The sequence below is a fragment of the Elephantulus edwardii genome, unplaced genomic scaffold (assembly GCF_000299155.1).
Source record: "Elephantulus edwardii isolate Elephantulus edwardi_28Jun2011 unplaced genomic scaffold, EleEdw1.0 scaffold00026, whole genome shotgun sequence".
Lineage (NCBI taxonomy): Eukaryota > Metazoa > Chordata > Mammalia > Macroscelidea > Macroscelididae > Elephantulus > Elephantulus edwardii.
Window position 1 is genome coordinate 7,314,726 of NW_006399776.1, and position 22,947 is coordinate 7,337,672.

General features: G+C 39.2%; 1 protein-coding gene across 1 annotated transcript in view; it reads right to left on the reverse strand.

Annotated features, from left to right (window-relative positions):
* Positions 1-22,947, reverse strand: part of EIF2AK4 (eukaryotic translation initiation factor 2 alpha kinase 4) — a 124,610-nt gene that overhangs the window by 23,955 nt on the left and 77,708 nt on the right. The window contains exons 16-27 of the mRNA XM_006883027.1: positions 22,055-22,159; positions 19,189-19,249; positions 18,613-18,692; positions 16,400-16,501; positions 13,957-14,010; positions 11,270-11,506; positions 9,953-10,028; positions 9,312-9,433; positions 8,306-8,355; positions 7,275-7,443; positions 2,656-2,772; positions 1,128-1,193 (exon numbers count right to left, since the gene is read on the reverse strand). Coding sequence (XP_006883089.1) covers positions 1,128-1,193; positions 2,656-2,772; positions 7,275-7,443; positions 8,306-8,355; positions 9,312-9,433; positions 9,953-10,028; positions 11,270-11,506; positions 13,957-14,010; positions 16,400-16,501; positions 18,613-18,692; positions 19,189-19,249; positions 22,055-22,159 — 1,239 coding nt within the window. The remainder of the gene's footprint in view (positions 1-1,127; positions 1,194-2,655; positions 2,773-7,274; positions 7,444-8,305; positions 8,356-9,311; positions 9,434-9,952; positions 10,029-11,269; positions 11,507-13,956; positions 14,011-16,399; positions 16,502-18,612; positions 18,693-19,188; positions 19,250-22,054; positions 22,160-22,947) is intronic.

Genomic DNA, 22,947 nt, shown 5'->3' on the forward strand with positions numbered 1-22,947 from the left:
ATTTGAATATTGTGCCATTGAGTCACCTAGCAGATTAAATATTTAATATTGGAGCAAATAAAATATAAATAAAATTTAACTTGGCTCAATTAAAAAAAAATCCCAGTGCTATGTATCTGGTTTCTTTTCCTACCTGAAAACAGCATGGGCCATATCTTAAACTGTGGTTGTTATGTGCTCTGTGGACATTGGTATAAAGCCTACAGTAGTGATATGCTGCATATATCCTCAAATGGCTTTCTAAATTCCAGTATGAATCAAGAAGTTGAATATAATCTGTGTGCCCCTCCATTTATTTCTTTTTCTATTGTCCTACCATAATGCCTGCTGCACTGCAGGTGTCCAAAAGCCTGAGTGCCTACTTCACCTGTGTCTTGATCTATCCCATATGTGAATTTTTATGATCACTTACAGGATCATGTAACTGAGTGCCAGAGCAGGTGTTAAAATGTCTATTGGGAAGTTAAGAACAAAATCCATCCTTATATAAATATTCAGGAAGAAGTAAGAAATCTCTATTGTTTCCTGCTTTTTAGCTACTCAGTTAAGCACAGGTTACTGTGCCAAAGATCTGGGATTAATCTGATGCCTGTGGAAAGAATACAACAAACCTGTTTCCTCTGTGAGACTTTTGCCATTGCCAGTGGGCTCAAATGTTAAGATTTTAGGAGTAGGGAATGTAACAGGGAAGCAAGAATTTTAAATTCACGTTCCAGGAGCTGGAAGCCCTAAAGCGATACCCGAATGAATTTGCTGAGCTCTGCCTCGCTCCAATCCCATAGCATCTATTTCAGGAGAAGACAACCAGTACTAGATCTGCTCAGCAGGGACTCAACCAAACACAGCCTCTAAAAGAGGTGTAAAGGGAAGTATGTGGTGACCAAGAAAGAACAGGATGATTACAGCACATTAGGAAGAACCATGGAGAGACATTCTCTGGTCACAGTATTAGTTTCTCTCCTCTCCTCATCTCAGAGGTTGCCATGGTACCTATTAACAGCCAGGGGGAAACCGTGACTGTAAGGTGGCAGGAAGTGCTGCTATCCTGCTGCAGGAAGGATTCAGACATTTTCAGGTCTCACAAAATTACAGAGAAAGCTGTTAATAACATGCCAGGGCATACTTACACTATTAGAAGACAAAGACAGATTACAAAATTTAGCTTCCACTTCTCTCCTTGTCAGCTTTTCCGTCTAATAGAGAAAGAATATGAGCAATGAGTACCATCAACTTTGGCTTGAATAAGATACCATTTCTAGGCTTCTCATCTTAAAGACAGGATTTTGTAACAAAAAAATCTTTATCCAATACATTAAAAAAAACTTCCATTATTTTTAATTTACCATAACTATGCTGCTGTGTGCCATGGAGTCGGAAGTGACTCATAACTGACCCTCCAGTGAGGATGCAGAGGCTGTAAATCTCATGAGAAGATACTGTCCATCTTTCTTCCTTCAACAAGTTGGTAGATTTGAACCATCTGCCTTCGGGTTGGCAGTGTAACACCTTACCTACTAGGCCACTAGAGTTGCCTCATGATAACTATAATTGTTTTAAAATGTGAAAACCCCTGACATGACTGTTCAAAGCCAATACTGATGTGGTCTGAGCATTTCATCACACACTAGCAGATGGGGCTGTGGTGGAGGTTCAGAATAGGAATGAAGTGAAGCCCCTACATAATCCATGGCATTTCTGCCAGGGTCTTATTAACAGATTATGTCAGGATCAAGTGTCCATCACTGCCAAAGCAGTAGCCACATTTCAAGGAAAAGAACCATTAGGAAACACACAGCAAGATTGAAAAAAAATTAAAAAAAAAGCCAAACACAAAAATAAACCAAACCTAGTTGAGCATCTGGTGCGTAAAAAACAATAATATGCTATTATGGACTTCTACTGTTTGCTCTGCACTCATCAGAGACTGTCTGGCACTGTTAGCTATTGAATTTCCTGAATGCCTCTCATTTTATTTACTGTAAAAACAATACTTAACATAAAAAAATAACCATTCACCTCTATTCTAGCACCATTATATAGCACCAGTCTAGGCTCTGTATTTGCATACATACTATCTATTACTAACACCTTTCATGTGTTAGGACTGATTACTAAGTCAGATTTTACATCGAGAAATTTGTGAAGAACTGACAAATTAAACAGTAGAAATCAAGCTGTTTAAATCAGACGTTATTTAAAAACACAACCTAGAGGACCACAATAGCACAGACTAAATGGTGATATAATCAAAGCTAACTGACTCTTTTACTTTAAAGCAATGTGGGAAGGAATTACACTTCCAAGTCATGAACTTCTCATTCTGAATTTGCATAAACACACCAATTCACTGATTATTTCTGGAACTTTTAGCACAACTCACAGAACAGAGGAGATCAGGTGGGAGAGATGGAATGTATGGTATTAGTATTGAACTGTGCTCCTGTGTTAAATTCTAGATTTAAAAATTCATATTAAGTACTATAATCTGATGCATCATTAATAGTTTATCCATTTCCTGAAATTTGTTCCAATGCAGACAGAATTCTTTATTCTTAAGGAGGAGGAAAAATAAACATACTTAGATTTGACTGTACTAATTTTATGATTACCTCAGTATGAAAATAGCCCATCAAGTCAAAGTAACTAAATGCTTACCACGACATCATACAAAATAATGTAGACTTGACTGAGTTTATCTTCTGGGATCCCACAGTGTAAGAGTATGGCTTTCAGTAAGGTGGTATGGTTCAAGTGAATACTGTAATTTCTTTCCTAAGATACACACATAAAAAAATATTATTTTCATTATAATAGCAGTATAGTTACAAGACCAACCTGGGACCTTACCACCAATGTACTACAGTAACACAATGGAAGGATGAATTTCAGAATGCCCCCCCCGATGATGGGGTCCAATTATGATGACCCACATTTACTACAGCTATTTTTTACATCTTATCATTAGTAAAACATACTAACATATAATATGTAAGTTTATATGTAATACTTCTATCCCCTTAAGACAAATTAAGAATCAGATTTACTAAAAAAAGTATAAAGAAAAAGTTCACAGCCACTGAGTTGGAGCTGACTCATTTTGGCTGGCCCTCCACTGTGTTTCTGAGGCTATAATTTGGCCCATCTCTCTCCTGAGGAGTCCCTAGAGGGCTCATACTGCCAGAGAGGCATAGCCTTTGAGTCTGAGTCTCTATGGACTACACAATTCTGCAAGGACTACACCACTGGAGCTCACTCAGATTTACAAATATACTGGCAATATAAAAAGCAGTAATAATAATGAAAACAAATTCAAGCCAAACCCACCACCGTTAAGTTGACTGAGATTCATTCATTGTGACTTTCTACTGGGTTTCCAAGAGTGCAAATTTTTTTTAATTATTAAATTTTATTAATTTTGATGAACATTTACAGAGATTTTGGGTTTTCATTCATTCATTGTTGCACTATAAGAGTGCAAATTCTTATGGGAGGGGCTGCCCACCTTTCTCTCAAAAAGTTGTTGGTGGGTTCAAACTGCTGAACTTTTAGTTTGCAGCTCAGAATAGAACACATTATGCTGCCAAAACTCTTTAATGAAAACAAAAACCAAATTTGAGGTATCTGACTTACATCAGAACTGATTCAAAATGAGTTATCAGAATGAATCCTCCTGTGGTAAGTTGGGTATGACCTGTATTTCCTTCTATTTTTTTAAAAATATGCATTCTTCTCTCTCAGGGAGGAGTGATAGGGAATGGCAAAGGACACACCGACAAAGGACATTAATCAGAACTGACTTTGACAAGCACTGTGGCAATTGGACAATTAAAACAGACATTTGGATGGCGGGGAAGAACAACAAACTGGGGAGGAGGGTAGAGAGAATGGTGCAGCAATGAAGGAATGAAAACCCAAAATCCCTGTAAATGTTCATTAAAACTAATAAAATTTAATAATAATAAATAAATAAATAAATATGCATTCTTTTTTACACATAGGAAAGAATAAAACATGATTTAACACCACATTCTATGTATAGAAATGCTCTGCCTGACCTTCAGCTAGGTACAAAAGCCAGAGGGAGTTCACACAGATTAGATTTCAGAGAGGGTGAGGATTTGGTTCAACAGTAGCTGACTCACTAGCACAGCTGCTGGAATAACATTTACTGCTACTTTTTAGCCTCATGAGCTGATAAACACTTGTGTCCAACAGATCCACCAGCTGCTTCAGAGGCGAAAGGTGGGAAATCTGCCGTGCGGTTTACAGCCTCCAAAAACCTCCTGGAGGTTAGCTATGAGTTGGTTCAGGCTCAGCGGCCAATAAGAACAACAAAAGATAAAGTGGACACTGTGTGCGGAGTGCACTGTGGTGGGGTAAACAGAAAGCGGACATGTGGATTCTGTCCTGAAAGAGCTTATGTTCTGATTTGGAGAAACCAACTAATACAACAGAGGATCAAGTAGTGATGACTCCTGTGGGGTGCTGCTTGCATTTTGAAGGAAGGAGGACAGTCAATCCATGAGGATGCAGTAGGCTTCCTATGGAAAAATGACTCAAACTACGGCTACACAGAGAACAGACTTACTAGACAAAGCATTGACTCATTGTGACTCACAGTACAGCAGTGGGAGTGAACAGAGCACATCTGTGGGAGGGGGACGCTAGCAAAGGATTGTGTTAGGGTCAGAATTAGGCAAGTCAGGAAAAATAAGGCGAGGCTGGGTGGAAAGCTTGCTAGAACAAATTGTTGTTGTTGTTAAGTGTGGTTGAGTCATAGGCGACTCAACGACCCTAAGAACAAAAGTCCTGGACACCTCCTGTATAACTTTCATCCTTTCTCCAGGTTCACAGGGTTTCCAGAGGCAAGTTATTGTGGAAGTGTATGCCACTCCTGCTTCCAAGCTTGTTTTAATCAGGGAGCTCCACCAAACACTGTCCACCACAGGTGGACACTATTCTTGCATTTGACTCATCAGTGTCACAGTGTCTGGCTTCACAGCAACCACAAGTTACCTCTGTACAGCAAGTGGACATACCAGGGACACACGACCTAGAATGTTTTACCAAAACCAAGTAAAGGCTGTGAGGGCCCTACAGGATTTTAAGCTATAGCCTGGAGCAAGCTCCGCAGGCTCCACCACACCTTTACATACCCTTACTCTAAGGGTCAGGGCCACCCATCCACCTTTGAAGGGCAAAAGGAACCATCACACACAACGAAAAAGACCCCAGAAACTTCCCTTGCCTGACTGCCAGAAAGAGGAGCCGCCACGGAGACTCCAGCCATCCCTCCGGATTGGCCGGCTGACTTCCAGAGTGGAGGGAGACTCCAGTGTCCAAGGTCATGAAGGATTTTAGGCTAGCTGGAGCAGGCTCCACCACACCCTTACTTACCCTTAGAGCAAATACCAAGAAAATAAAAAAGGTGAAAAGTCATGCTAGGAGCCAATAGAAGGTAAAAGTCAAATGAAGGAGCTAAACCAGACTCTGCCCGAACAACAGATAACAAAGCCAAGCTCTGCTTCACAGTCCTGATGTACATGGGTAGTAAAGGCTGCCTCTTGGAAGCAACCTAATTAGAGTATTAGGTGTGTGAGAAACCCATGATGGGACCAGTGACATCACGAATAATAGAGTAAGATGGCCATCATTCCGTTGGCCCAGCCTCGTATGAAAGTAGGAAGCCAGCCACTGTATTAACCTGTGGTGCTAGTTGCAAAGGGTCTTCTCTACTTTCAGAGAACAATCCATCCCTCTCTCTGAGATATATCTCTTCTAATAAAAGTCTCTTTGCTTTCACCTTCACTCTTCTCATTTGCTAACAGTTGCATGTGCTAACAAGGACTCAGCCTACACCAGGACTATTGTAAATAGGAGGAGGGCTTCACTAGGCCAAGACCATGGGATTCAGCCGCAGCTGATCTTCCTGTTGATTCCCACCCACTTCAATTCTTTGCCCATGAAAGGAAAACAGAAACCAACATCAATTGCACGGTACCAGCTGTGCTGGAAGCAGTCCTGACTGGCTTGCTCAGGTGCCCCCGAGTGGACTATGACTCACAGCGACTCCATGGACACCAGCCTGAAACCATGCCTTATTCTGCATCACTGTCTCACTCCACTGTTCAAGCCCACTGCTGCAGTCGCTGTGTCAACACATCTTGTTGAGGGACCTCCTCTCTTTTGTTGACCCTCGGCTAGGCAAATGAGGAAAAGTGAAGCTGAAGAGTTAAAAGGTGTGTATGGTAGAGGGTCCTGAACACTGAGGGCTCTGAACAGTCATTGTTAGGTGCCACTGAGTATGATTCATAGAGACTCTATGAACAGCTGACCTGAACCTTGCCCTATCCTCATGGTCTCTGACACAACAGAGCCTGCGGCTAAAGTCCCATGTCATTGTATTTCACTAGAGGTCTTCTTCCTATTATGGAAGCATAATATCCCTTTCCAAAGAACAGCCTCACCTAGCTACATGTACAAAGGATGAAAGATGAGACTTCAACCATCTTTGCCTCCAAGGAGCACTCTGGTTGTATCTTTTCCAAGACACAGTAATAGGAAAATGCTAAAAGCATCTTAGTTCAGAGTCGACTAGATGACACTTAACAACAACAGGATCTTAGTCTTGATTTGTATGGAGGTACAGTTGGACAAACAACACCTTTCCCTCCAAATGAGATAAAAGCAAGCGAAAAAACAGGACAAATTTCTATCAAGGAAATGGTAAAGCCTAAAATTAATCTTAAAAGTAACACCATCAGAATACTACACAGCATGCAGAGGTAATGATTTTGTAAATCACCACCTAACTTGGGAGGGACTGGAGGGCATAATGCTACACGAAATAGGTCAGTCCTATAAGGACAAATACTGTATAAGGCCATTATTGCAGAAATAGATAACTAGTAAAATGTGTATGAGGATCTAAGGGGAGAGGGGAGGAAGCAGAAGGGTGAGGATGGGTGTGGGGGCTAATCATAGGGTTACACAAATTGATGGGTGGAAGGAGGGATGCATTACAGAAATGAGAAAGATCCAGTGTGAAAAATAATGTATACAAACTTTGTAAATAAACCAGTATAAAACAAAAATCTTATATTTAAAAAAAAAAAGTAACACCATCAGACTGTTTTCCGTTACTTCAGCAATAATGTGCTTCACTACTGGTGCACATTTCTCAGCAGCTCTGTGACTGCTGCTTTCTTTACCACATCTGGTGTGGGACTGAGGTGGAGGTGGGGAACCTCAGATTATTAAAATATCCAAGGAACCTGGAGCACTGGGAATTCCTGGATGATCTCATAGATTGTGTAGATGATTTCTGCAGTGGGCAGAGAGCTGTTGGCGGTAGAAGTGACAATGTCAAATGCACACTCCAAAAGTTCTTTGGGATGAATTCGGTCTAATTTTCGAGGTCGGAATACACGTTCAATACAGTATCTGGAGAGAGAAAGCCAGATTTCAAAAGTTACAGCTTAATGTAAGAACATTTTATGTAAGAAAGAAAAAAAACACTCTGAGGAATGATTGACAGGGTTCAAAGACAGAATTACCCCAGAATATTTTCTTTGTTTCAATGCTCAACTTAGTACTATTAAACTATGAAGCTTAATTTTTCTTACTGTCTGAAAGAGAGATGAAATCACACATACACGGTTTACCTTCTACACAGGGGTGCCCAGACCATAGGGTTGAAACTAGTAACTGTTCACTTGATACTGAGAACAAAAGCACATAAAAAGCTTTGATTTCATGAGAAGAAAAGAGCTTTAAAGTAGGGCACCTCCTTGACAACAATATCCTTCCAAGTGATGAAGATGACAGTGCTTGACTCCTGGTATTTAAATGTGCAGGGAACCTTTCTGCCGTGCTAAGTGCCTGGAGGCCCCAGTGTTCAGCTTTCCTGCTGGGTTTACCAGCAGCTTTTGTTCACTTATCTGTGTAGGCAGTTTTCACACAGAGACTATTGGCCATTTGTCTCTCCAATTAAATTTTAAAAGTGGCCCTCTATGATCAAGAAAAGTCAGGAGGGTTTTTTTTATGTATTTCAAGTAATCATTTGCAAGAATAATGTTGCCTGGGGATGTTTAGGAGGCATGGAATAGAAGGAAGCCAACGGCAGCATTACTTCTAAAGAGCAGGATGGCAGTCTATCTCCTGACAGAAGGTAGCACTGGAGCTGGGCTTCAGGAGATATCCCAAGCTCAGGACTCTGAGCCCAGAATTCCTTACGGTGTAAGGATCACAGAAGAGAAAGCACCCATCCCTAGTTATTCTCCCACAGCCGCTAAACGGTTCTTACCGTTTTAAATTCAATATATTATTTCTTGCTACATATCTTGCAAAAGGAACCTGAAAAAGAAAATATGAGAGATCAGTGCTAAAATATACTAACCCCCATGACCCTTACAAAACAAAGCAAGATTACTGAGACACAATTCACATATCATAAAGCTCATCATTTTAAACTGTGCAACTCTTAAAATGTTCTAGCAGTAGAAGAACGACAATCTCAATCACTGTGGCATTTATGTTTTTATATTTGAGAAAAATTGGGGCTTTTTAAATGGGAGCAGCAATATGAAGCATCAGACTTTGAAGCTTCACTTCAAGTGAAATATACTCCACCATGTTTTTATGGTTCTCACACCCGTTGTGCCACTGAGTGAGAACCAACTCACAGCTGACCCTCTGAGCTGCTTTACAGAGTTTAAATCAAAATTAAAATATGTGACAATTTTAAAAAAGTATCATTTATGAAAATAGAATAAAAATGGACAGTATTTCTTATGATGAATTTCCCAATTTTATTGAAGAGCTTTTAAGCAAAATTCTTAATAAATACCATAATTTATAAAACTATTATTAGAATATCCCAACAGACCTAACATCATTAACTAATGGGTTAGATTCTCAGTGGGCATTTTACTTAATTGCATTGTTCACAATAAGGGAATGGACATTTATCTTCTAATATTTAGAGAATAAGAAGCCAGTTGTAAGTAAAATAATACAGCTATGCAACTGTCTGTATTTCTTTCCTTTCTTTTGTCAATCTAATGGTCCATTTACCACCAAAATAAAGGAATGTCCAGGCGTTTGACTACTAGATTAAAAGTCAGTAGTTCAGATTGACCCACAGCCACCAAGAGGTTTGGTGATCAACTTCTGATCATGTTCTCCACTCAGGGACATTCTTAAGAATAAGCAGCCTTTGGAATAGAAGCCTAGAGCAAAAGCTGATGGACAGACGCAACCTTTAACACAGATTCGACACGACATCCAGGTGGTCAGTGGAAAGTACTCACCCGCAGGTCGAAGGGAAGCATCACCAGCATCCCGCTGTGGTCCATGAATAAGGCAGCTTCATTGTGCTCGTAAACTTGCTTATTTTGGGGAAGCAGTAGTGGAGTACACAATTCGACAGCTCCTATGCCAAATCAGGGAAAAAAACCACTCTGATTTCATCCTTCTGAGAAGGCAATTTAAAATGAACAAAAAATTGACACTGAAGTCAAACAAAAACAAACCAAGTAAACCAATCCATTCCTGTTGAGTTGGTTCCATTTGAAACAACTCTTTCTTAGGTTTTCAAAGCTGTACATCTTTATTAGTGGAGATTGGCCATTTTCTCCCACGGAGTGGCCAGTGGACTTAAACTGTTGACCTTTTGGTTAGTAGTCTGATAAGCTACATACTATGCCAACAAGGAGACTGCTGAAATCATCATGCTTAACTTAAATTTCCTAATGAAGCACTCATCTAGGGTTAAGATTGCCAATTAGATAAATTTATGACTTCTCAACCCCATTGTATTTTAGTGGCAAGGCTGCATCTTTAATTCAATTTCTCCTTATCAAACTGAACTGTAAAGACATCTGAGCTTCCCAATGCAATTGAATATAATCAAATTTAAAAGTAAAATAAAATTCTCTTTTAAAGGGCATACCGTGTCTTTTAAAGATGCGAATAATGGTTTCACACACATGCTGCTGTATCTTGGCTGTGCGGATTGAGAAGTTGCCCTAAAACAGGACCAATTAAAATATCATCATAAGCCTTATCACAGAATATTAGTATGTGGCTTGTTGTCAGCACATTGCTTGTTCCCAGAATCATAAAAAAAAAAAAAACCAAACAAAAACACAAAACCGAAACCACCTTAATAAGTTAGTCTGTTTCTGAACAAATTCAAGGAAGAATAACCCATGTGTCTTTAGAATTTGAGAGTCTGTGCCTAGCAATGGAAATGTCATCTGGCTCAAAGTCCAAGCTCTTAGCAAGTTTGACAGAGGTCTTTCAGAGGCATTGAATCAAATATATTTTCTCTGGGACGCTCAGGGATGCTCTGAAGAGACTGAATAGATCTCACACATTGCAGGCAATTCACAGGGGGTGTGTTGGAAGTGATAAAGCATTTATCCATTTTAAAAAAGTTTCATATTAATTTTTTCTTTAATGCCAAATAATACAATTTCACCATATAGAAACAACAGTTAAGTTAAAAGACAAACTAAAGATCTCACCTAGAATTCAGCAAATATCTCTAATATTGCCAGGAAGTTAAAACTGTTAGGCTACTATAATCTGTGCTGATATATGACCAGTTTTACCACTACTATTACCCTCTTAGAATTACATAGTATTTTAAGTAAAGAGAAACACACGAAGAAGATAAGAAATATCTGTGTACCCATTAACTTGCTTCAACAAATTGTAACATTTTGCTGTACTGGTTCAGATCTTTTTCTCTACTCTCTTACTTTTGTTTTGCTCAACATCCTCAAGGTGGGCTGCCTCAAACCACCTTAATTTTTTAAACAAAGATCTCTGGGGATTCAAGACCTAGAGCTGATGAGGGGGTAAGGGGTTGGGGATTTACACTGTCCCAAGGGCTTCCAGGTGATTTACTACAGTCAGAACTGACAGCTGTTGTCCTACTGGTCTGAACCCAAGCCGGATGGATGCTTTGAGCTCTGGCGGGTAGGCCAGGGCTTAATCTTTAAGTGCACTACTTCTTAATCTTTTGGATGAGTGAGAACTAGATGTGTTAAGAGCTCCTTTAAATAAATGATAAAAAGCTCAACTCTTCTTCCCAGAAAAATGTATAAAGACAAATTTTGCATATAACATGCAGGATCTTCATGTACCTCAAACTGAGAACTTTGGTTGGAGGCACTGGAGGGAAAAAAAAAGGGAAAAAAGAATCCATCAAGAATAGGAACCAACTCAATTTTTTTGTGGACCAAGGCAAGTTTCAGCTCACCTTCAGGATGTCGCTGTCGTAGGTGTAATCAATGGCAGGGGAGATGTGCTGGGAGAAGATGTGGGCCATCATGGTGCGGTAGGCCTTGCCGTCCACGTTGGCCAGGGTGTGGTGCAGCACCTCGTGGAGCTCCGATTCCTCCATCTGGGGCGGGGGCAGCAGCTCACTCTTCAGCAGTTCTGTGGCTGTGGGTCGCTTGGCTGGGTCGTGGTTCAACAGCCAGGAGATGACAGATTTCTGTAAGGAAACCCAGGCACACCACTGATGTGGCACAGTGGAAAATACATGAGAATTCTCTTGCCAACCTAGTGTTTGGTTCAGGCGGAGCAAAGGACATTCCATGTCTCGCCCTTGGTGCATTTTAACCAGCATTTCAGAAATGTCTGCCTTTGTAATTTTTTTTTATTCTATACTTTATAAAGGTCACAGAGTTATGCAATAATGTAAAATCAGTAATTTTAAAAATAAATTCATTTTATTGGCATAACCAAAATTATTCTCAACAACTGCATAGAAGCAGAAAATGCATAATATAAACAAAGTACTATACAATAAAGATATTAAGAGCAGTAAACAAACAGCTTTAGATGGCTAATTTTAGTAGAAATTATGATGCATAATCACTAGGAAGCCTTAAAGAAACAGAAAACATTTGTTTTTTTCTTCATCATTTAAGTTTTTGTGTTGATGTCTCTCTCTTGATTTATGTTACTCATATGTGACACTGGCACGCCTAACACTTCATTAAGCGGAGAACCATTGGAAAGGCAATTTAAGCCTTTGGAAGGTTTCTTAAGGTTTCCTCATTCTCTTGTTTATAAAAAAGAGGTAGAAAACTATTTAAGAGACCAGATAATCTTAGTTTCTTGATGAAGCTTATTAAGCATCTTCTAATTATGTATTTTAAAACTATTCTTACCTATTCCCTGCTCCTGTCTTATGCTGAAATAAAAACTTCAGTGCTTCTGTGTTTGCATTTTACACCAAACTCAAACGTAATGCTGTGCTGGAGAGCCACCTCCATCAACACAGCCTCCATTTCTAAGGCTGTCAATCTTTCATAGGAGGAGACTGGGCATTTTTCTCCAGAGAAGTGCCTGCAGATTTGAATTTCTGACCTTTCATTAGTACTGTAGCACTTAACGTACTGCGCTGCTAGAGTTGTTTATAGTTTAAACACTAAAAAAACAACCCAAAAAACAACAACCCAAAACGAAACGCAGAACCAACAAAACCTCAAATTGTCTGCCATCATGTTGGAACTGACTCATATGTGAACCTCCAGTGAGATTCCGAGGCTGTAAATCCCCTGAAAGGAGGTTGTGTATCTTTCTCCTATAGAGCTGCTGGAGGATTTGAACCACCAGAGGGGTAGCTTTTCGGTTAGCATCACGACTTCCTCCAGACTATGAGGTTTACTAAAACTCCATGATAGCTTTAGATGTGTGGGGATATGAAATAATGTTGAGTTTTATTCATAGCTAGGAAAAGAACACACATGATATCTAAAAACACAGAAGAGACTGTTCAAATAAATGATAATGGCTGGCAAAAGAAGTAGAAATCTAACTCAATATATTTTCTAATGGATCTTCACGATTTAAAAAATGAGGCAGAACTAGGATCAGTAGTCATAAATGTACTGCAGAACATTAATGCTAATAAAAATAAGAGCTATTTAATTCTTTTATTTGACAGGTGAGGAAAAATAGAATCTAGTCTAGCATACTTTGGACATGTTGTAAGGAGGGACCAGTTCTTGGAGAGGGACATCATGCTTGGTAGGGTGGAGGGACAGTGCAGGAGGGGAAGGCCCTCTATGAGGTGGATTGATTCAGTGACTGGGATAATCGGGATGGGAGTGTCAGAGACGGTGCCATTGGCACAGGACAGAGCAGAGTTTAGGGCTGTTGTACATAGGGTTGCTAGGAGTCACAAGTGACTCAACGGCACATAACAACAACAACAAAATGGTTAAGTGAGATGTCCACCTAGATTCATAAGCAATAAACAAAAGACAGAAAATTAATGAATTAATGCACTGTTTTATCTAGGAGTCAGCTTTTAAATTTAATAATTTAAATGAGAGAATGTATTTGACTGAAATTGTTGGTAAAAGTGGATTTAAAAATGATACTACATAACAAAAGCTTAACCAGTGATAAAGGTTTAACCAAGAGTCTATTAGCCAGAAGTCAGTACTACCTATGTGTGACTCATACACACACACACACACACACACACACACACACACACACACACACACACATTTATGGTAAGGAGCGAAGACGTTTATACTTTAAACTATTATAACATAAAATTGTCTAGAATATGCAACTTACCTTCTTCACATCGAAGCTACTTCAATATTTTTTAAAACAATGAGCTGTGAAAGCATTTTCTTTTCTTACAACTGCTAAGCTAGGAGCCAAATAGCACTTCAAAAGCACAATGAACCACACAAAAGAATTTTGCAGTTGGTTAATTTTCTGTGCCAGCCCTTGGCGGTTTTTATGGTGTACTTCAAGTCTAATAACATTTAAGTGCTTCATCTTTTGATAGTTCCCCCCATGTTGCACCCAGGATGCAAGAGGATGAGTGGCAGAAGATTACTAATTGAAAAAGAAGAAAAACAGTAATTAAGACCCAAGAGTGAAGACATAGTAATTAAAGCATCAGAAAATTACCTGTTTTGTATGCTCTCCGTCATCGAAGTCTTCAGGAAACTTAGGCGAAGTGGGCTGAAAAGATATTAGATTCAAATCAGCAACTGCTTGGCAGACTGCCACGGTGAAAGAAAGCATTATTCACCAGAAACAAGAAAATCAAACACAGAAAGAAAAATGTGCTAACAGGTGAAGACTGAGAAATCTGATGCCCGTTCTTCCAAATATTTATTTTTACTATGAACAGTTCTCAAACGATGGCCTATGTTTCTAGAAGCACCTCATATGAGGATAAAGATTTTTAAAAAATTCTTAGTAGTTTTATTCATAATAGTCATGAACTAGAAACTATAAATGGTCATCACATGGCAAATGGGTCACATACAAATTGTGGTCACATCCATAAAATGGAATGCAACACAGCAAGTAAAACAAGCAAGCTACTGTTAAGACATATGCAACAAGGGCAAGTCCCAAAAGCTAAATAAAACTGGGCTAAAAGCCTATCAACATTTTTTTTTTAATCCTTTAGCTTTGACTTTATTTGATGAAGCCCAGTTGTACAAGTTCAAATATGCAGTAACATTTTTCTCCAGTTGAGAGGGTGAAGCAAGGGTGGATCTGGAACATATGTCCTTTAAGATTCAGCTTGAATCCTCATTGTCAGTCAGCAATATCACCATCCTTATTTCTGTCAGGTGAGACATCTTCTGTAAAGCATACCAGCTTTTCAGGAAGGCACTTTGCACTTTCAGCATTCAGATAGGAAGAATCCTATGGCGACGTCGCAGTTACTCCATTGGCCAGCAATCAGGGTTTAGATTGAATTTAGGGAGATCTTGCTAGGGCCTCCAAATGTAATGGAGCGAGTCCCCAGAAAAGACCACCGACCCAATTAGCCGAATTAAAGTTTATTCGCGTGCTGACACAGCAGCATCCACCCAAGAGCTAAAGCCTATCAACATTATGAATCCATTTATACAGAATTTTAATACGGGTAAATAACTGTGACTTAAAGCCAATCAATGGTTTCCAGGTGGAAGAAGAGGATTGACTGCAAAGGGCATAAGGAACTTAAGGAGAAAATATTATGAAATCTAGTATTTCAGAGAAAATACAGTCATTTTTATTAAACAAAGAGATGACAACAAGTAAAAAAGCCAAACCACTAATACAGAGTACTTCCACCCAGAGAGTTCTCAACATTCGGATAAAGAAAATAGCATATAAGGGCCCTGGTGGTGCAGCGGGTTAAGTGGCAGGCTAACTGAAAGGCTGGCAATTCACACTCGGCACTCACTCTTTGGGAGAAGCGTGAAGTGGTGCATGTCCATGAAGATGCATAGCCTGAGAAACCCTATGAGGCAGTTCTGCTCTTCACCTGTAGGGTCACTATGAGTTGGGATGAACTTGAACACAATGGGTTTGGACTAATCAGAAGATTAATTTGATGGTTTATACACTCCTCAAATGAGATCCTTCATTCCACTTACTCAAGAGTAATGGAATCTCAGTCCTCCTCATCCAAACCTTCTCTCCATTTTAATCTTAATGCCATCTCTAGTCTTACACATGGTAACAGAGGCAAAGATTAATCCCAAGAACACAAATGAAAATTTCATTGGATTTAAAAAGGAAGCCAAGTTGAAGTGGTTGATATTTTCGTAGGTCCCTTTATACATTGGTCAAGATAGTATTCTCCTGGTGCAGCAATGAAGGAATGAAAACCCAAAATCCCTGTAAATGTTCATTAAAACTAATAAAATTTAATAATAATAAAAAAAAGATAGTATTCTCCAGGTCCGTTTTGCTGTAATCTTTAATTTCTAGAATGAATTATTCATTCTTTTTTTTTTAATTCATTATTCTTGCTTGTCCCTTCTGCTATAACTGTGCTGATACAATAAGCCCTCCTCTGTTGTAAAATCCCAGAGTAAATGTACCAAGAGTAAATCTCAGAATGATAATTTTTAAAGTACTTATAATCTAGCAATTTCATCTAGTAAAACCCCACACACATACCTGCTGCTGTAATTGTTACTGCAGCAGATCACCAGGACTTTGTCCTGTGGCACTGTGGGTGAGTTCAAAGCCAACAACACTAAGGCTAGCAGCTGAATGCAAACCACTCATGCCTCCCAGGCATTTATGCAGGTAAGATTTTAAAAATTAAGTAAAACTGGGAAGAGTGTCTCCAGACATACAGAAAAGAGAGTAGTAAGATTGCTTCTAAGTGGTGATGAACTGCTACTTAGAATATCCAAAGTCAGATCACCAACCTGGCTTAGACAAAATTTCATGCAAATAAAACAATTGCTTAGTTTGGCAAGGAAGTAATTAAATGACAGTAGATCAGCCTCTCCTCTATAATGAGGACCAGAGAAATATCCATTCCTGAATTCTCATCTCCATGGTGAGATTCTGTTTTCTGGGAATTTCTGCAATGAAAACATATAATACGTACATCTCTGAGTTGGTTGAGAACACAGATCCTTTCTGAAGCCGTGACCATGGGATGATAGGACATCTCAAAGAAGATAATACCCAGGCTGAACAGATCCACTTTCTGAGGGGGAAAATGATATTTAATGAGCCTTGATACGAGTATAGTATAAGAGAGAATTGGGGATGAGCACTGTGAATTAGAATAAAGTTTGCATGAATGGAAAGCAAACTAGGCTAGAAAAATTTATGATTATTTTAAAAAATTATAGGCCTAAAGCCTATGTGAGATATTTTACATTCAGATTATGATAAAACATTTAGCCTGATTTAGATTGTGATAAGACATTTAGCCTGATTTCTCTCAACATTTTTCTTGAAAATGAACTGCAACTGTTTTAGCTAATACTGAAAATAATGGCTAATGAAAAAGGACAACAAAGATTTGATATTTGAATTTGCTTTGCTTTGCATCTTAAAAGTGAAGCACAGAACCAAATTTGCAGCTACTGGCAAAGGTCAGCTCTTAATAAGACATAGATATAACAAAGACACGGCAAGAGCATTGGAAAAAAATCATGCACCAAGTCAGGAAAGCTCATTCTCAAGAAAAACTCTAAAAATGAATTAGGACTCAAGGATTAGCAAGACTGTATTGTGAATTTTCACCAGTGGCCTCTGAAGTCTCAAAAACAAACACCCACAATCGCATTCTATTCATGTTGGTTCTAGAAAAACTGGAACATACAGAAAAGTACCAGAATTAAAATAGAATCACCTGTAATTCCACTACTCAAAGATAACTACTATTAATATACACTCATGTTATGTTCAAATATATCCTTTTAGGTACATACTACAAGACTAGAAATCACACTGTAACTTTTAGTCACTTTATAGTAAGAATAGTTTTCACATTATTACATCATTTTTCTAAAACATTAATTTAATGACATATGTTGTTTTTGTTGTTATGTGGCATCGAGTCAGAACAGATTCAGAGCTGACCCGCCAGCAGGTTTCCAGAGGCTATAAATCACACAGGAGGAGACTGCCTATCTTTGTTTCTTGGAGCAGCCGGTGGATTCAAACCGCATACTTTCAGTTGATAGCACAACTCTTTACATAGTATTTAATTATATTACATTTTATTTAACTAGCTATTTTTAAACACTCAGTTATTTTTCACTATTATAAATAATGCTATGATGACAACCTCTTTATTAAAATAGGCAACACAACATCTGGCAAACATTCATATTGTACAACCGTAACTAATATCACCTGCTTGATATTTCATCCTTACAAACAAAAGAGGGTAGAGCTCTGTGGGGGGAATTTCACTGCACTTGGCCAAACTGGCCCAGGAAGACAGCAATGAAGGTGTGCCCTCTCCCCAGACTCACTGGGAACTGGAAGGTCTAGTCTGTTTCATTCACCTTAAAGGCTTTGAAGCCACCATCTATCTAGTACTCTTGTTGGATGTAAAACTTTAATTCACATTTCTACTTTGGACTTGGTCATACACTTTGATGTAAATATCCTGCTTTATTTTTCAAAAAGTGAGCTTTACCTTCTTGCTGTAACTGGATTTTATGCAATCTCATGCCTTAAAACTAATCTACATGCTGATAACTGTCAAATTTTTATCTCCGTCTCTGACCTTTTCTCTGAACTCAAGTCTAGGGTTTTTGACAACCCACTGGACATAGGAATGTCAGAGATTTTGAGGATGGTTCGGGATAGGATAGTTTAGATCAGATTGTTTATAGGACTTTTATGAGTCTACTTGACTTGATGGCACCTAAGAACAACAACTGGACATATCTGTTTCCATTTTCAAGTATTTAAAATTGAAAATGTCTCCAGTCCAATTTTCCTGTGATCTTCTCCTTTATGTCTTTCCCATCTCAGCTAGCTAGCCTTTACCCAGTTGCTCTAGACAGAGACCTTGGCACAGCATTCTCCTGCCCCCCTGACTCTTCCTTTTCCCACCTGACATCTACTCCACCAGAAAATTCTATCAATTTCCTTCCAAAATGTATCTCACATCAGTGTGCTTCTCTCCATCTGTATGGCTAACACTTTGATTTCAGCTATAAGCTTCTCCATTGGATGTGCTCATGTAGAATTTGGTGACACTGACTACGCTCACCACAACCGTGACCCTTATCCTTTGTATACATGTACACATTGAGGGCATGAGTGGCTCAATACCAAATGCTGTGCCTTTACCTGGTTGTACGCAGACCTAGTGCTTCCTTGGACCTCTGGGCTTATGTACAAAGCCGTGCCAACCATTCCTGTCAAATGACCTGCATGGAGGAAGAAAGAGGGAAAGCTTCCCAGTAAGATTTACAGATACGGCAAATAATAGTTTTTTAAAGGGTATCTTAAGAGTGATGCATGACACACAATTTGTCATGCGTTTTTTTAAAAGATAACTGGTTGACTGTAAGTAATACATGGCTGCACACTCTGTCCCATGAGAAATCTTCCCTGTTTCAAAGGACGGTCAGTATGAGATGAAGATGACCCTGCACAGACCAGCTCATGAGGCGGCCTCGATTACCACTTGGGGTTAAATAAAAGTAACCATGGAGCCAGTTATTCTACTCACGTAAGTGCTAACTTTTTAGAATTCTGAAGAACAAGTAATACAAAGGGGAAAAAAGAATTTTGTTAACTTAATAATTAATTACTATTGGTTTTGAATAAAATCTTTACGAATGAAAAATCAAGTATCTGATTAAGGAGAGTTGGGGACTGCACTTTCACATGCTAGTTAACCAAATAATCTTCTGGATTTACCTGAAGGATCTGATTTATTAATCAAGTGATCTCCTGCTTGATCATCTTGTTTGCCATCAGCCTAAAAATACAAGTAAATCAAATGTCAAATAAAAACTTTATTTTATTTCTTATTTTTGTTGAGTACCACTGAGTTGGAACCAACTCATAGCTGACCCTCCAGCAAGTTTGCAGAGGTAGTAAATCTCATGGAAGGAGACTGCCCACCTTTCTCCCATGGAGCAGGTGGTGGATTTGAATCCAGCGCCTTTAGGGTGGCAGTACAATTCCTTACCACTAAACCATCAGCAGATAGTTTGTGAAGCTGGATTCTATGAAGAGGAATGTGGGATCAGTATCAGAGGAAGAGTCATCAACAATCTGGGTGATGCAGATGGCACAACCTTGCTTGCTGAAAGTGAGGAGAACTTGACCACTTGTTCCAGAACATGAACGACTATAGCCTTCAGTATGGATTATATCTCAATCTCAATAATCAAAAGTTCTCACTATTGGGCCTAGAGGCAGCATCATGATAGATAGAGAAAAGACTTAAGTTGCCAATGATTTCATCCTGCTTTGGTCAACAAACAACACCCTTGGTACATCAGGAGATGTATGCATTGGGCAACTCTGCAATCAGGGATCTCTCCAAAATACTGAACAGCAATGATGTCAGTCTGAAGACTAGCGAGTGCCTGATTCAGGCCATCTTCTTTTTAATCACTTATGATACATCTGAGAACTGGACAATGAATAAGGATGACAAAAGAAGAATTGAGCTTCTTCTAAATAGATGGTGCTGAAAGCAAAGAAGGAAGCCCCTCTCAAAACTGAAGCCAAGTACACAGTTCGAATCCACCAGATGCTCTGCTGGAGAAGGAGGGACAATTTCCTCCTGTACCAGTCAGATCTGATTTGATGGTACATGCACAAAAAATAATAAAATTTAAAAAATTAAAAAAAAAAACAAACCAAAAAACTGAAGCCAAAGCAAAGGCATTAAAGGCCAAGAAGGCAGTTCTAAAGGACATCCACAGCCACTAAAAGAAGTAAGATCCAAACGTCACCCACCTTCTGGTGGCCTAAGACACTGAAATACCCCTGGAAGAGCACCCCCAGGAGAAACAAGCTTGACCACTATGCCATCCTCAAGTTTCCCCTGACCACTGAGTCAGCCATAAAGAAGATTGAAGATAACAACACATTTGTGTTCATTGTGGATGTCAAGGCCAACAAGCACCAAATCAAACAAGCTGTAAAGAAGCTCTATGACACTAATGTAGCCAAGGTCAATAACATCTTAATTAGGCCTGATGGAGAGAAGAAGGCATATGTTTGAATTGTTCCTGACTATGTTGCCACCAAAAAAACTGGGATCATAATAGCTGGCTAATTCTAAATACAATTTTTTCTTAAAAAAAAAAAATGATACCTTTGAGTTGTGTTAGAAAAGAGTTCTGAACATCTCATGGACTTCCAAAAGAATAAGCAGATTATGTCTTGGAAAAAGTACAGCTCCTTGGAGGCAAAAATGGTGAAGCGCTGTCTCTCATATTTTGGGCATGTTGCTAGGAAAGGCTGTTTCTTGGAGAGGGACATCATGCTTGAAAAGGCGGAGGGTCAGTGAAAGAGGAAGGCCTCCCAACAAGATGGATACATACAGTGACTGGAGCAATGGACTCAAGTGTGTCTGAGATAATGAAGGCAAAGGATAAGGCGGCGTTCAGGTCAGTCGTTGACAAGGTCACTATGAGTTGTTCTCGATTAGACTGCACCTAACAGGAACAAGAACAAGCCACCGGAGCCCCCTGTATTATGTCTTCGGAGTGGTTTACCCACTCCTAAACGAAGATTGATGAAAAATAATACACTGAAATCAGAATGGTGATAATAATGCTTTTTTGAATTAAAAAAAAAATTCAGGGTTTATTTTTGTTGTTTGTTTAGTTAACCAACTGATTTGAGTATTGTAGGAAACTCAATGAAATCAAGAGAGAAAAAGAAAATTCCTTATATTCTTTCTGTAGTGTAGAAACATTGCAAATTCAAAGAAACAACTTTATATTCAAATAGAAAAACTGAACCTATTTAGCAAGATGATTAGTAATGTGTTTTTCCCACTGTTATTATTTTCTCAAGGGAGGTCTCATGGTATAGTCCCGGGTGGCAGCTGCTCTGCTAACCCAAAGTCTGTGCCACTCTGCAGTTCAAATCCACCAGCAGCTCTGCAGAAGAAAGATGGACCACCTCTTCTCCTCTCCTGTCATTTACAGCCTTGACGAACCCACTGGAGGCTCAGCTATGAGCTGGTTCTGGCTCAATGACAAAAAAAAATGAATGAGAGATTAGTTTCTGTGGATCAGTTATCATAGCTAACACACCCTAAGTAGACTCCCCTTCCTCCACTGTACTTGTAACAACACTTTTATTCATTATCTTAAACTACATTTTTATGTTATCATTCCAATATTTCATATTACAACTACCACCCTTAAGAAAAGCAGCTTTAACATACTTAGTGCCAGGTATTATTGCAGGTACTTTACCTATATTTAATCAGCTGACAATCCTGTAAGGTAAAAACTAGTGTTAGGTATTGGGAGGTTAATGAACTTGTCCAAAACCAAACATAAACAAGGGTCGAGCTTTAAAATGGTTCATTCCACTTCAATTCCCTGCTGAGAATCTGCCTTTCTATGTATCTGGGTGCATCCACAATTTGAATGAAAGATCATTTGAATCTTGCTCCTCAGACTCTATAATTTTCAGATGATTACATACAGAGTTCAGTGAGCTTACTGACAATCCTGTCTTTTAATACTTTCACAATTATCAAACTGCATGAGCTCCTTTTCAGTTACAGTGCAATTTTCAAAATACTTACAGAAAAAGCTAAATGGTCTGTTGCCAAACCAAAATCACCTATTTTCACATGGTCATCAGAATCCAAAAAAATGTTGACAGGCTTCAAATCCCGGTGAATCATTCCCTGTTGGGAGACAGCACAAAAAAATCCCAATCATTGTTTCCCAAGCATACTTTGTAGTCATATTTGCTTCCTAATTTGAAAGGTCAATCTAGGGATGTAAATCAAGTAAGGTCTTCTCTTACAGAGTTCCCTTGCCCAAGCTATTTGGCTTCAGCAATGTGTCCCTGCTATTCAGCTAGTGAGTGCTCCATGGTCTCCCAGTTCTACCCAGTGATGGTCTCGACCAGGTCAAATCAAACAGCTCTATGTATACTACATTACCTTTCTCTCTGATGTACCACACAACCCAGAAGTGCACAGAAACCATTTCTATACTTTCCATTCCTTTTGTTGCACCATTTCCCTGCTTAAGAAACTCATTTGCTTCCCTTACTACCTATCTGGATTTTACCAACACCAGTCCTTGGGGAGGGATGCCATGCTTGGGAGGGTGGAGGGACAGCACAGGAGAAGATCCTCTATGAGGTGGATTGAGTCAGTGACTGGGGTAATGGGGGTAGGTGTGTCAGAGACAGTAAGATTGGCACAGGACAGAGCAGGGTTTAGGGTTGCTGTATATAGGGTCGCTATGAGTCATGGGTGATTTGACGGCACATAACAACAACAACAACAACACAACAGGTGTCAACTCACTGATGATGTCTCCTGCAATAAAGGTAACTTTGGTGTAATGGGCCTATTGATCAAAATGGCTTCTCTAGGCCACTGCCCTTGACTTTGTTACATGGCCAGTGGGAACATGCAATCCACGAGGAGACTGCTTAGTTTTGTCATTCTATCAGGTTTAA